The sequence below is a fragment of the Manis pentadactyla genome, chromosome 5 (genome assembly GCF_030020395.1).
Source record: "Manis pentadactyla isolate mManPen7 chromosome 5, mManPen7.hap1, whole genome shotgun sequence".
Lineage (NCBI taxonomy): Eukaryota > Metazoa > Chordata > Mammalia > Pholidota > Manidae > Manis > Manis pentadactyla.
Window position 1 is genome coordinate 39,824,190 of NC_080023.1, and position 15,888 is coordinate 39,840,077.

Here is a 15,888-nt window from a genome sequence, read left to right on the forward strand (position 1 = left end):
TCAGGTGTCCTTTGCCACTGCATTTCTGGGTCATGTTGGGCTTCGAGTCACAATGCTCAGCCCAGGAACATGCAGGCCTTTTCATATAGTTAGTCTTTAATGGTGTTTTTCCATCGCTAACCAGCAACAAGTTTGTTGTAATAAAAATTTTCACATAGCAGTAGTTTGCTTTCAAACTAAAAATGAAGTAAACTATAGGTTTTTTTTTTTATGAATACTAAATCACCTTACCTTTAAGGACCGCAGCTCGCTTAGTAGTAGAGTATCTAGATCTAAAATATTCTTTCTGATTCTAAGTGATGATAATTTAAGCACTTGGTTCTTTGTCTGTTTAAAAAAACTTTGTTGCTAATTCTCAAGGCAGGGTTCCAATCATTGGCAGTGTTGATGCCGCGGTTCTTGTTTGCGGAACCAAAGAATGAGCTTCACAAACAGTCAAGGTAGGAGGAGAGCAAGGTACAGGCTCTTATTTAGAAATAAAGTGAGAGAATAGAAGTCCTGGCTCACGCTAGGAGGGGACAAGAGAGCCCATCGTTGGTGTGTTGTCTAGGGGGTTTTATAGGTAGTTGGGGATTTTTTAGAGGATATGAAAAAACTTAGGGGTGGGGACTTGTTAAGTGGTCCCTGAATATTAAAAATTAACTTAACTGTAAGGAATTTCCTGCCTTGATTTCTCTATGGAACACCGGCGCCTTGGTCTGGGAGCATATCAAAAGGCTGCTTGCCCAGCCCCCAAGGTGGGCTGAGGTATTGTCTACTTGCGAAAGAATCTTGCCTCTTGAACTTCCTGGGTGTTAAAATGCAATCTTATCTTTAAGATGGAATTCTTCCTGCCTTTTACCATGCCGTCTACAGCTGGGTCTGCAATGCTAAGTTAGTTGCTCAGTTTGCAAAATCACCTTGTCAGATCTGAAGGAGGAGAGACAGCACATAGGCCTGGCCTTTTAGCATGCTAAAGTGAATCTTACACATGGTTACAAATGATTAGCATAATAAAACATGCTACTCTTCTTTATCTGGGGAACATTAACTGATCTCACTGAAGAATGATTCTAGAGCTCAATGTTTAACATAGAGTTCTAGTAGGGGGGTTTCCTTGCATGTAGTTACATTGCTCTGACTGCAGATATCCTGCCCTGCCCCCTCTGGAGGCTCACCCTACTCTGACTACATCCACGGTCCCTGTCGCAGTGTCAGGTCAAATAAAGCAGGGCACCATTTGGTTTATAAGGACCATGACAAGTCAGATTTTTGTGGCGTGGACTAAATCTTAGAATTATTCACGATGTTCTTAAAACATCCTAAAACATCCTAAAAATGCTTTACGCTAAATTGTTCATTTCGACTCTGTTTACAGGGTTGCTCTATTTACCCCAGGGAAGAATCGAGGGAAGGTATTGCTTACCTGGCAGACTATCCAGTTAAATGAAGAGCAAAGTTGCTAAAGCTGAGTGAGACCAGGTGGATGAGTGTGAGCTACACACAGTTTATGAAATTAAACACAGATGAGTAATTTGGTATAGTTGTTAGTATCAATAATGTGCATACAAATTCTCAATTAGTACTTGTGAATAAATACAATAGTTGCGAGAACATTTTCCAGATAATCACCACAGTTGTTAACTTTTACTTGGCATTTACCATGGTTCACACGCTATTTGTTCTAAAGCTCTTAATTATATTAACTCAGTCCTCACAAAACCCTCTGATGAAGGTTGGCTGGCAGGTGGAGGTGCCAATAATTGAAGTTGATGTTTGACTCTGGAGTCTATGCCCTTAATCACTACTTTGCTGCTTACTGGTCTTATAAATGCACTAGGAAAAAAAATTAACCTATTTTCTGAAAGAATCTTTCAGGGCTTGAGAAACATTCTTTCTCGTAATAAGGTAGAATGATGCAATCACAAACTAAAAGTGACTACTTCTGTTTTCTCAAACTTAGATTTTTTAGTCTTGCTTCTAATGGAAGGAAAGTCAGGCTGATCCAGAAAAGAAGGAACTGGGTATTTTGTTTCCTTTTTTCCCCATACTACCTCTTCTCTATAAAATTCAATGATCAATGGTCATTTGTTGGTCATCTAACTTTGGCCAAGCCTAAGACTGTGGAGTCTGGAAAGAAACAGATCCATTCCCTGACTTTGAAGAGGGAAGCCTCCAGGAGCCTCCACTGTAGCAAGCTCAGGGACTGAGCCATGCTCTGGACTGTAATGGAAGCACAGCAGGGAATACCTCACTGTAGCTCCCCTGTGGGTCCCTCTCAATCTCCCACACTCCACAATGGAGCTAAAATAACCTACTGGGTGAACAGGAGTCGGTGTGGTGAGTAGCTGATGCTACTGACCAGCCCTCCAGAAAGAGAGGGCAGCATTTGCAAAGGTACAAGGTATAGAGTATGCTTTGCAACCTCCCTAATAAATCACCTGGGTACTAATTAAATTCCACATTCATGCCCCATTCTGGATCCTCCAAATCAGAATCTCCAGGGGAGGGACCCTAGGGGTCTGTGATAAATGGGGGCATCAGGGGATTCTTATCAGGGGAGCTTGGGAAACACCAGACAAGTGGAATATAGTTTGTTCCTGAACAGAGTTGGAATAAATTCTGGAGGGAATGCTTAAGGATGAGATCAGGCGGTAGGAAGGGCATTTTATGTCGTGCCTGTGATTGTTTGGTTTTATGTTCATATCCTACTGAATGCTGGGCTGCTTCCCAGGTATAAACAGGTACATTTAAGTGGACATTTTACTAGACTTGGACAACTCTAATAGAATGAACACTGTTCATGTACATTGTCTCCCGTGACTCTTACTGGTGTCTCATTTTATTCATTAGCAAGCTGAGGCTCAGGTTAATTATTCAGGTCACATAGCTAATAAGCAATGCAACTGATATTTGAGTCTGGGTCTGTAAAGCAGGAGGAATTTAGTTTGTCAAAAAGTGGCGAGCAGAGTGATCACCGCTTTTTGATAAATTAAAATAGGTGAACAAGAAATGGCAGGTTAGAGACAGGGGCTACAGTGAAAAAGCTTCTAACATTTGTTATCATGTGAAAATATGTGCCCAATATTCTGTTGTTTTTCTTTTTAAAAGAAGCTAATTATCAATATTTTATGTGAACTTAACTCCATTTTAAAACAATGTGTTTGACAACACCATGATACAAAATACATCACTGGGTAGAATTTTGCTTAAGAGCTAGTGGTTTGTGACCTCTAGAAGAAATAATCTATAAAGTCTAAACTTTAAAATATCATGATTCATACTGATTCTTGATGAGGTATGACTTACTCTGACTTGCTTTTCTTTAATATTCTAAAGAAATTGTCCTAACATTTATGTGCAATATTATTAATAACAGAGCCTACTCTAAGTATTAATATACTTTTAACTTTGCTGGGATAGATGGAGAAAGATTAAAGGCTACTTGTTCCTGGCTGTGGTAGGAAAGTGTTGCCCTACCCTGAGCGTTCTAGTCCAACTGCTGGCTTTCATTTCCTTTCAACCAAACAAAGAGCCGAAAGTGGATCTACCCATTTCCATGTATATTTTTAACCCACTGTGGAGCCATGTGCAATCAATGTCTTTCCAAAGTGTATATAGCAACATATTAGTGGACCCTGAAACCAATTCAGTGCATCTTGGCTAATATTAAAATGAGAAAAAGAGGGAGAGAGAGACACAGAGAATAGAGTAGAATATAAAATGCTTGCATTGCAAGTAGTAAGGATAAGAATTGTTTTGTAGGACTTTTGTTTCAGCTTGTATGTATGTGTATGTCTGTGTTCCAGATTGCTACATAGAATGTATTTCTCACTGACCTGGTTGTTAACAGGTTCTGAAAGTACTGAGTTAGAGTGACTAATTCCTGCTCAGTGTAAGATGGTTTAAATTCTGAACTGGAAATGTCAAAGGATTTTTATCACATGTTAATTATCTCCACATGTGGTCTTTTTCCTTTATCCCTTGAAAACCCAGACAGACAACTTCTTTGTCTTGTGTAGATCAGTCCTTTGATCCAGTAATCACTCTTCAGGAAAGAGTGGCAGTGCTGAAGGGAGGATCATTACAAGATGGAAAGCCAGCTGGCCTTGGAGCATAGGATAGAGAGACTCAGTGGCCTAGGGAGGATGCTGAGGAGGAAGGACAGTGAGCCAGCCCCAATCCTATCCTCACTAAAATTCCTTGAAAAAGAACAAAGGGGAAATCAATATGTGACTAAATAGAGTACCTAATGTAAGATAAGGACATTGAAAAGACCCAGAGGGAGGTGGACCTAGGAGTATTTTGGCAATGAAATGTTTTCTAGTCATAGATTTATCTCTTTGGAACTGACTGGGGAAGGTAAAATTCTTGAGTTAGGTTTGTGGCATGAAAAGCTGATTGTTTTCGTGAACCACTGCTTTTCCAAGTGTGAAGTTTTTAGATACACCACAAATTACTGGAAATTAACACCTTCCACATGTCTCATTTGTTTAAATATTTCAGAGTTTGCGTTCTTAAGATATTGTGTTCTGAAATTTAAAAATCTAAGTAGAATCTAGATTGTTACATACCCATAGGTCTTAATAAGAATATAGTTGCAAATGAAAAGTACTGTTTTAAAGTTTCCAGGAATAAAACTGTACTGATTTCAACCTTCTAAAAAAATAGAAGGTTTTTTCATAAAGGTTACCTGCTATGCATGGGGTAAAATGCTTGAAAGGCACTTAGGCTTATGTCAAGCATTTTTACGTTACTTACTGATTCATTGGTGAAGCACGATCTTACATCCTTATTCTTGGTGAGATTTCTGGACATGTTATGAACTGCTTTAAAAACTAAAGCTGTCATTACTAGTTATAAGTTAAGAAGCTATTTTTATATGCTGAAGGGAAAACCAGGCTTATCAAATAACTTCAGAGGTAGACTTTTTAAAATTATGTTGAAAAGATGGAATTATTTTAGTCAGTCAATATTTATTGATTTAGCTTTCTATGAACACATATTTTAGAAAGCAAACTGTAAAGGACAGAGACCTAATAAGTATAGAAATTTTTTCTTGTTTCCATTACTAAAACTGGTAAGAGTTACCTTATAGATACTTCTTTTCACTGGTAATAGAGGCTATAAATTGTAGGTCCAGAATCCAGGCACAAATACACACTTTTGGAGGCTATTGTATTCTTCCTATTAAAAGTGATTTTTTTGTTCTTATTTGCTTATTACTTTGCTTTAGATCATAAAATTTTTAAAGATCTGGTGGATTTTTAAATTATATATGATTCAACTTATTTTCTGTAACTATAGTGATAAAGTGATGTGGCATCACTAATCTCTTGGATTGATTAAGGACTAATGTATAGTAAACAACTGTGTTAGCAAGAATGGATTATTAAAAATGTTAGTTCACTAAAATTATTAGAATATACTTGGACCAAATCTCCCAGTGCTACTAGGTAATGATTTATGATTTCAGATCCATGAAAGCTAGATATAAGTTTAATGTCCTTAGGGGAAAACTATTAATTTCTGGTTAGTATAACATTTTAGAGAAGAGAATTAATAGACATTTTGTAAACTTAGAATGAAATTTAGGAAGGAAACTGTCCTAAATACTTTGCTCAAACTACTTCAGTGCCTTGAACACTATTTGCGCCTGGGACTACATTTATATTTTTACATGCCTATTACCTCACCTAGACCTTGAGTTCCTGGAGAAGGGGATCTAGATCTTTATCATCTCTATATTCCCAGCCTAATGTAGTTTTTCCCACATAACCTAGTTTTTCTCCAGGTGAAGTCATGAGCCACCTGAATCAGATTCATCTGGGGAGTTTTGTTAGCAATTCAGATTATTAGGGCATACCCACAGATTCACTAAATAAGAATCTTCAGAGATAAACTCCAATGTAAAATGATAAGTATTTTACAGTAGCTTGACAGGCAAGGATAGAAATCAATGTAATAGATTGATAAAGCAAGGATAGAAATGAAGCCCCCAGATCTTGCCCTCCACATGTTTGCTGACATGCTCTTTACCTACTAGGTGAACTTCTATTGGGTATCTACTAAGTGCCATCTACTCTTCACATAAAGATAAATTAAGCACATTAAGAGTTAAAAGTAGAAACTGTTGAGTTAGAAAGATTTGGTTTGAGTCAGTCTTACGTAGTTACTGCCCATATGAATTCCAGCAAGTTACTTTACTTCTCTAAACCTATTTCCTCTTTTTTAAAATAGAAATAATACCTGTGTCATAAGGTTGATATAAATATTAATTAAGATATGTATGTAAAGTGCTCTGCAAAGCACTTGGGATATAGTGTGCTCTTAATAAATGTTAGCTCCCCACACACCTCTTTTTTAAAATGAATGAGCTCACATTCTAGTCAGGGGTGAATTACTTGGAAAATAAGGGAAACTGAAATACGGAAAATAAGGAAGAGACTGTATACAAGTTAAATTTTGTTTTATAATAAACCACCCTCAAACTTGGTGATATAATTTTTGCTGACTCTCAGTTTGGTGGTAAGGCAATTTGGACTGAGTTCAGTTGGGCCAGCTCATCTCTATGGTAGATAGTGCCATCTGGGCACATGCATGTGTTAGTGGTCAGTGGCCTCAGCCACATATTGACAGGAGCAGTGGTGGTAACCACGCCATGGGTACTCATCACCTAGTAGACTAGCCTGGGCTCAGGCACATGGTAGTCAGCATGGGATTCTCAAGAGCGGCTGGAGAGAGGAGTCTCATTAGCAAGCACTCTGCAAGCCTCTGCTTGTGTCATGTTTACTAGTGTTTCATTAGCCAAAACAAGACACCTGGCCAAGCCCAGATTCAATGGATAGGAAAAGACTCCACCACTTGATGGGTGACAGGATTTGCATTTGTGGCCATTGTAATCTGCACAGAATGGGCTTTAATGACTGCTTACCCTCTGCCGGGCTTTATGTTGGATGATTTACATGTTACTCATTTAATCCTCACAACAATCTCCCAACATGTGTGGCATTTCCATTTCAAAGATGAGAAAACTGATGGTTAGATAAATTAACAGATTTGTACACATTGAGCCAAATTATTTGCTTCAAGTTATGAAGTGGTCTTTTAGGTGCTGTCTCTGTTGCTTACATCATTAACCCATAAGTCAGATAATGTAAACTTTATTTAGTAAAGATTTGGTTAAGATGGAGTTCCAAAGACTGGCTTTACTTTCCATTTATACCTTGAACCATTGGGTCATACGTTTCTTTGGTACAGAAAACAATTTAAAATTTTACCTTCCTTACTATCTTTTAAGGCTTTTGAGAAGCTTGTGAGGAATGTTTCATGGGTTTTTGTTTGTTTTGCCAGATCACCTGCACAACCTGGATCTTGCTGCATATTGGACATGACTGAGTTTCTTCAATGGGCCAGATACCACTGGCAGCGACTGATCGGTGGCGCACCCAGGAACAATGATGAGAGGCCATACAACTACTCCTCTCTGCTTGCTTGTGGGGGCAAGTCCTCTCCAAACCCCAAACTGGCAGGAAAGCACCGGATTGTTGTTCCCCACCTCCGGCCCTTTAAGGATGAGTATGAAAAGTTCTCTGGAACCTATGTGAATAACCGAATACGAACGACAAAGTACACACTTCTGAATTTTGTGCCACGAAATTTATTTGAACAATTTCACAGGTACTTTTATTCTTTGAGAAAAATCTTTGAATGTTCTTTTTCATTCTCATAATGTAATCTTATAAATTTCAATCTCATAAAGATTTTTCATTTTCATAACATTGTATGTTACCTGAGAGCCTAAGACTTGTGGCATTATCTTTGATGCCTCTGGTAGCGTCTGTTGTGAAATGATAGCCTCTTACATTCACATAGCAGTTTATGATTGGTAAAATGCTTTCTCTTGGCCAGAGAAGATATTGTTATCCTGATATTAGAGGTTAGAAGCTAAGATGGCACCATAGTTTAGCCAGTGTCCTGCAAGTGGTCTAAGTGCAGAGCAGGGGCTGTAGCCTTGAGTCTTCTTACTCTGGCTTTCCCATTCTTTCCATTACACCGTGCTGCATTTTAATTTTAGCTTTTTCTTGCTTGATAATATGGGGAAATTGAGCTCTGAAGCAAATGCAAATGTTATTAGGTGAGACAACGACATAATTCAGTTTAATCTGTATTTTTTTAAGCTGTCCCCTGAGCTTAGGCGCTGACAGAACTGCAAATCTGAATGGTGCTCCTTACCTTCTGGAGCTTGCCATCTAGTGAGGGAAACAAGATGAGTGTATAAACAATGAAAAGATACAGTGGATGTGATAAGTGGCCTTAAGTGTTACCAGGTAGGATGGAAGCCTCAAAAAGAGAAGTAATACTACTATCTAGACTATTAAAAGGGGAAGTGGCACTGAACCTAATTACGGAGGGTGAGATTTTCCAGGCAGAGGTGTTGATAAAGCATGTTTCAGATGGAGGAGGGAGTATGAGTAAAAGCAGAAAGGCCATAGCATAGATTTGCTTGCGGTCTGGGAAGCAGTCCTCCCTGACTAACACAATTAGAGGCAAATTGAAGGCACAGAGAACATTTAGGGAGATGCTATATATATCCTGGTGAGTTGTAATGGAGACCTGCACATAGAGCACTGTGGGAATGAAGAGAAGGATAATCTACTGATACTACAGATAAGGTGTAGGGAATTAAAGAGAAGTCAAAAGCTTATGTGACCATATTGAGCTGAGATATCCAGGCAGACTAACAGAAAAAGGAAAGACAGAAATAAAAAGGAGCTTGGCTGGAAGATTATTTTGTTTTTATAAATGCTGAGTTTGAGATGCCAATGTGAACATAGAGATTCTCAGTATTTATTATTCATTTTATATACAGTCCATATACATCTATTGAACAGTGGATATATTTCAAGTACAGTTGTGAATTTGTTGAATTAATGGCTTTAAGTGCTTATGGATGTTTCTGTCATTTATGGAGTTTGCAATCCAGTACACTTGATGGAATTAGAAACAGAAACTTGAACAGAGTTCAGGGCCAGCGCTATAGATTTGGATATAGTTCACATGGAAATAATTGAAGCCAAAAAATAGTAAAAAAGGCTAAGAAAGAAATTTTCAGAGTTAAAGGAGTTGGAGGTAAGGCAGGAGAAATGTGTGTAGATTATTTTGAAAAGTTTGATGATTAATGGGGAATATATGTGATAAAAATTCAAAAGGCTATGCAGGATTGAGATAATGTCAGTTTCTTTTAGGGAAATGGACCTCTTGAACTTACCTTAGGGACCAGGGGAGGAATATTTGAATATGTACAATAGAGGAATAGAGGAAGTTCCTGAAAAAGTCATTATGAATAACATAAAAGCAGAAATAGAACGGTTGGTCTCAAGGGGGTAAAGAAAACCGTCAGGCTTTTCTGTTTATTTTGAGCCTTCTTTAAATCTAATGTTTGGACATATAAATTAACTTCTAAGGCAAGAGAGTTGGTTTGTTTTTTTAATTTACTTTTACAATGCATGAACACTAGAACACTGGATTTTCTCTCTCTGTTTTGAACTTTTGTAAAGGATATAGTATTTTCTATTACATTTTATGTCATGTGTTATACAACTCAAGACTGTCATACTCCAATATTTACCATTATATACTTACTAAATAATAACTCTCATTTCTTAAAATATCCCATTAACTAGATGTTTACAGAAGTAATACATGGTACTTTCAAATTTGTTAGATTTTGTGGGTTCTCTATTCTGTAGCATCCAAAGTCAACTAATAGAAACTTGTAGGAAAACACCCTAAGGTATTTGCCTTCTTTTGCTTTAGACTGTTATGTAATTTGTTAATACCTCCTTGTGTGTGTTTGGGTTGCAGGGCCGCCAATCTATATTTCCTGTTTCTAGTTGTCCTGAACTGGGTGCCTTTGGTAGAAGCCTTCCAGAAGGAGATTACCATGCTGCCTCTGGTGGTGGTCCTTACAATCATAGCAATTAAAGATGGCTTGGAAGACTACCGAAAATACAAAATTGACAAACAGATCAACAATTTAGTAACTAGAGTTTACAGTAGGTAAGTGTGACAGGAGCTCTGCTAGGGAATACACATGTATCATTTAGAAATATACAGAATGTTACTTATTTCTCCCTTAGGTATGGCCAGGACTCTTGGTGGTGTGGTGGTATGTTAATGTTTTTCAACTAATATTAAAGTCCTACAGTGAATTTAGTTCAGTGTCATAGGAAAACAAAAATGAATAAACAATTGTCGATCCAGGAGTTGACAGAGCAAAAGCTGCTCTAACTTTCGTATAAGTGGAATTGAAAGAATTAAACTTCAGACCATAAGAAACAAAGCTTAATCCCAGATGTCATAATTTTGGATATAAAAAGGATGGAATATAAAAAATATCAGTGGATATGAAAAACACATGGGATATAAGAAAAAGACAAGAGCTACCAATGAAGAAAAGGAATTCTGAAAAATGGGGAAGAGTGTTCTTTATTGTACACAAAGCTAGAGGCCTGTAGAGCCCCTCACACTGCAGCAGGAACAGAGGGCATTCATCCAGGATGTCTTCTCAGATGCAGATTTGCTCTGTTAGATTTGTATTTCTAGTATTTATGAACTAGAAAGCCTGTGGAGTCAAGAATAAGTTTCATTAATGTGAATTTTGAATTGTGGTATATATTATATGTCTGTATTTACAAATTATACTATAATGTTAGTATAATAGTGGTGTCTAGAGAAACTGTTTATAACACTGGTATATTCTTTCAAGTCCTGTCTACATTGTATGTGTGTGTTTTACAAGATTGGGATTATACTACAAGTATTGCTTTTTATTCTCATTCTTTAGCCTAATATTACACCTTAAACATTTCCCATGTTTTCATCCTTCAAGAAACTATTTTTAATAGCTACATCATCTGTCATATAACTCTAAGGTAATTTATCATATTTATATAATTTTGAGAATTTATGCTTCAGTGAGTATTCTTATACAAAAGTTTTGAAGATCTTTGATTATTTCCCAATTGTAATTAGAAATGGAATTACTAAATCAAAGAAGAGGAATATATGTAAGTCCTTATTTTGTGGCTTTTATGAAAATGAATTATAAAGTTATAGTACTAATTCTCTAAGTTCCCTTTCATGAGAAATGTATCTATTTTTTAAAGAGTCCATCATTAGAACTGATTTGTGAAATTCTGAATCTAATATGTTAATTTGCTTTATAAACAAGTTTATGGTCTCTTTTGTTTTTCTTTTTGTTTCAAAGGTAGTAGGTTTATGGAATATCTTGGGAGTTTAGAATATTAGCTTCACTTGAGGGAAGTAACCAAGTAAAGAGACAATAATGAGGAATAAAAAATTAAGGAGTTTGAGGGCTACTGTGGTGGGACTTTACCACTAGACTACTGCATGGGCGTTGTATTAGTCAGGGTTCTCCAGAGAAACACAACCAATAGGAGTGAAATTTATTATAAGGAATTGGTTCACATGAATGTGGACCCTCCAAGGTCCCTCCATCTGTGCGCTAGAGGCCCAGGGAGGCTAGCAGTGCAGTGTGAAGGCCTGAGAACCAGGGATGCTGAGGTCAGGAGACAGTGTTCCAGCTCAGGCCATCTGTCAGGGAGAGAGTAAATTCAACTTTCTTCTGCTCTTTTGTTCTGTCCAGGCCTTCAGCAGATTAGATGACACCCACCCACACCTGGGAAGGCTATCTGCTTTACTCAGTTTACCAGTTCAAATGCTCATTTTTTCCATAAACACTCTCACATACACCCATAAATAATGTTTAACCAAATATCTGGGCATCCCTTAGCCCAGTGAAGTAAAATTAGCCATCACAGGTATTGTCCTTTTTTGGTAGAGAATCCCTCTTTTGAGCAGAGAATTGATGTGGTGAAAACTGTGCTTTAGGAGTATCGGTCTACTCAAGTCAGAGGACTAGCCTCTATGGGTAGAGTAGACCTGCCCCACAATCACCGCAAAGCACCAATGGGGGGTAGATGCAAAGACAGTGAGGGATTTGTAGAAGAGATAGAGGAATCCAACTGAATTTGGTGAACTTCTGTGATTTTTGAGCTTCAGAGGATAAAAGTCCAATTGATAGAAATGCAGTTCATGAAGTTCCCCTCAGGTAGAATGAATTGGAAATGATAGCAAGACCAGCATCTAGGTGGAAATGTGCAAAGGGAAAATAGCAACATACTACGGAAGCTCTGGAAGGAAGGAAAGGCTGCAGAGAGAAATTTTGAAGTCATCAATCTGCTAAGAGGTGATTTTGAAGTTAGGAGTTTGACTTAAATCCCCAAGGGAGAAAATGTAAAGAGCTAAAAGACTGAGCTTTGAGCCCAAAGGTAGATACCTATGTCAGCTTCTGAGAAAACTTCACAGGTTCCCTTGACCAGTTGCTGCCACTTTCTTCTGAGATCCCAGAGCATTTCTTGGGTTGACTTAATGCTTTAATGCTCGTATATAGACTCTAAGTTCTTAAGACTATAATTCTTAATTTGAGAAACTAGAGATGCTGTCCTATACTAGTTGCCAACTCAGAATAAAAGATACCTAATTTCAAAAGTCTAGTTATAATAAACAGAAGTATATTCTGAACAAACTTAAGGCTCTTTTGATTGACCAAGAGTTCAACTAGATAACATAATATTTGTTTTTGTTTTTTTTTTTGTATTATGAGAAAAATAACTCAAAGACTTGTCCTGATAGTAGAATTGTCTTCAATTTCATGTGAGCCATGGTTTATGTGAGGAAATGGTCAGGGGATGATTCTCTGAAGAAGTGATAGTTAAGCTGAAACCTGTAGGATTCTGAATTTTGTTCATTATTAGGATTCTTCAGTGGCTTTTCTCAGCATTTATTTTTAACCTCTCTAAAGTAGATAAGGAAAATAATGTTTTTTCTCCTTTGTAAGATAATGTGAACTATACTTAAAGAAAAAATAGTTCTATTTGTTTTTTATACTCCTGTCTAAGCTGAAGGGAATCAGAAAAACTGACATTGTATAGAAAAATGAAAATAATAGTAAAAACCCATGATTTTCATTTTAAAGTTAAAGCATTTCTAAAAGAATGCTATGAATTATTCAATAACATTTAAGTCCTTATATTCCAGGGATAGACAGGTGAGATGTTGATACAGTCTCACCCTCAAAAAACAGCTGTATTTTTTAAAATAGTATTTTAATGAAATACTATTTCAATTAAATACTACTCAGTGAAATAGTACTTTACAATGATTATATAATGAACAAAGTCCAGATTTTGACCAGTTTTAAGATTACCCAGCTAATGCCAAATTTAGCAAATGGAAAGAATACTTCTTATTTGTATTTTTAAATTAAATTCTTGTATATAATTGATTTTTAGTATTAGAGTTGATAATGTGTCTTTGTTTGCTTCTGTAGATTGTTCTAAAAATTCTATCCTGATTCTCTCAGTAGCTTTGTAGCCTTGGGCAAATTACATTAACTAGCTAACTAGTGTTCTTCATTATGAATATAATAGTATAAAACAGTAAATAGTGCCTTGCCCTTTCTAAGTGCCAAGTAAAGGTTAGCCATTATGTTGATTATTATAGGTTAATAATGACTATTAGGTAGAGTTTTTCACATTATTAAATTATTTAATCAATGTTTGAGAACTCCTTGAAACACTATATGACTTTGTAATATTAAAATTGCCTAATGGAAAACCTAGTATAATTTTTTTCTGTTATCTTTTTAGACATAGTCCAGATCTATTTTAGGTTATTTGCATATAAACTTAAAGAAGAGATGCAATATTCTATTCAATCATTTAAGGTCTATTCCAAGATATCACTTTAGAATTGCATTTTGTAATAGAATCAGGTAACTCTTTATGTCTTTTTATCTCTGTACTATATAATTTGCATTTGTTTGGTGTTGTAGAAGATATAATGCTTACATTTCCCCCAAAATTGCTTTTGGAACAAATTGTAAGGATATAAGGAAATAAAGGTAGGCTATAAGACCATGACTTGTTGATTTAAATATGCTGACTTAACTTCCTTTGAAATACAAAGAAATTGCTTCAGAGAACAAATTATTCTTCAGCAAAATTAAGGTGAAATAATGAGATTATTAAATTTTGTTAAGCTTTTGGAAGAAGCATATTAACATTTCTATGGAGATAATTTGTTTCTTATTTGTAATATGTGGTCTTTCACAAAGTGCTTAGTATTCTATGGGAAATTATCATTGGAAAATAACAAACACTGGTATAGAAATTAAACATTTAAACCCTATTACAACCCAATCACATTATAATGAAATACTATAAAAAAGCTGACTTTTAAAAAATTGCCTTTAAAAGAGCAGCTTTTCATAAGGTTTTAAGGCTTGTTTCAAGAATAATAGAAGTGTGTTAGCATTTTTCAGTAAGCTAGAACAAATAATCTGGAAATTCATATGGAACCACAAAAGACCCTGAATAGCCAAAACAATCCTGAGAAAGAAGAACAAAGCTTGTGGGTATTACATTCCATGACTTTAAGGTGTACTACAAAGCAACAGTGATCAAGACAGTATGGTACTGGCATAAGAACAGACCCACAGATCAGTAAAGGAGAATACAGAGCCCAGATATAAACCCACACATACATGGTCAATTAATATATGATAAAGGAGCCATGAATATACTATAGGGAAAAGACAGCCTCTTCAAAAACTAGTGTTGGGAAAGCTGGGCAGGTACATGGAGGAGAGTGAAACTAGAGTACTGTCTAACTCCATATACGAAAGTAACTCAAAATGGTTCAAAGACCTGAATGTAAGATATGAAACCGTAAAACTCTTAGAAGAAAACATAGGCAAAAGTCTCTTGATCTAAGCATAAGCAATTTTTTTCCTGGACACATCTCCTCAGGCAAGGGAAACAAAATAAAAAATGAAAAATGAGACTATCAAACTAAAAAATTTCTGTACAGCAAAGGACACCATCAACAGAACAAAAAGGCAACCTACAGAATGGAAAAATATATTTGTAAGTGATTTATCCAATAAGAGGTTAACATCCAAAATATATAAAGAGCTCATATGCTTCAAAACCAAAAGACAAATAACTCAATTAAAAAAATGGACAGAGGACCTGAACAGACATTTTTCCAAAGAAGAAATACAGATGGCCAACAGGCACATGAAAAGATGCTCCACATCACTAATCATCAGGGAAATGCAAATCAAAACTACAATGAGCTATCACCTCACACCAATTAGAATGGCCACTATCCAAAAGAAAAGAGGTAATGAGTGTTAGCAAGGACATGGAGAAAAGGGAGCCCTCCTACACTATTGATGGGAATGGTGCAGCCAGTGTGGAAAGCAGTATGGAGATTCATCAAAGAAGTAAAAACAGAAATACTGGCTGATCCAGTAATTCTACCTCTAAGAATTTAGCCAAAGAAAACAAAATCCCTGAATTGAAAAGATATACACACCCCTGTGTTTATTGCCACATTATTTACACTAGCCAAAATATGGGAATAACCTTAGTGTCCATCAATAGATGAATGGATAGAGAAGATATGGTACATATACACAGTGAAATATTATTCAGCCTTAAGAAATGAAATCCTGCCACTTGCAACAACGTGGATGGATCCAGAGGGTGTTATGCTCAGTGAAATAAGACAAGTGGAGAAAGACAAATACCATATGATTTCACTTATGTATAGAATATGAAAACAAAAAACAAAATGAACAAAACAGCAGTAAACTCTTAGACACTGAAAAGTGACTGGTGGTTACCATGGTGGAAGAGTTGGGATGGGTGGGTGGGGAGGGGCAGGAGAATAAAGGGGCACAAAAATTCTCAATCATAATATAATAGGTCACGGAGATAGTAGTATAGCATGGAGAATATAGTCAATGATTCTGTA

The 15,888-nt window shown here is 36.4% G+C and overlaps 1 protein-coding gene across 3 annotated transcripts in view; it reads left to right on the top strand.

Annotated features, from left to right (window-relative positions):
- ATP10D (ATPase phospholipid transporting 10D (putative)) overlaps positions 1-15,888 on the top strand; it is a 118,655-nt gene that overhangs the window by 32,876 nt on the left and 69,891 nt on the right. For 2 of the 3 annotated variants that reach the window (XM_036892582.2, XM_036892583.2), the window contains 2 exons: positions 7,333-7,659; positions 9,847-10,041. In XM_036892582.2, the coding sequence (XP_036748477.2) occupies positions 7,370-7,659; positions 9,847-10,041 (485 nt within the window). In that variant the 5' untranslated portion in view covers positions 7,333-7,369. The remainder of the gene's footprint in view (positions 1-7,332; positions 7,660-9,846; positions 10,042-15,888) is intronic. The other variant, XM_036892584.2, reaches the window with a different exon arrangement.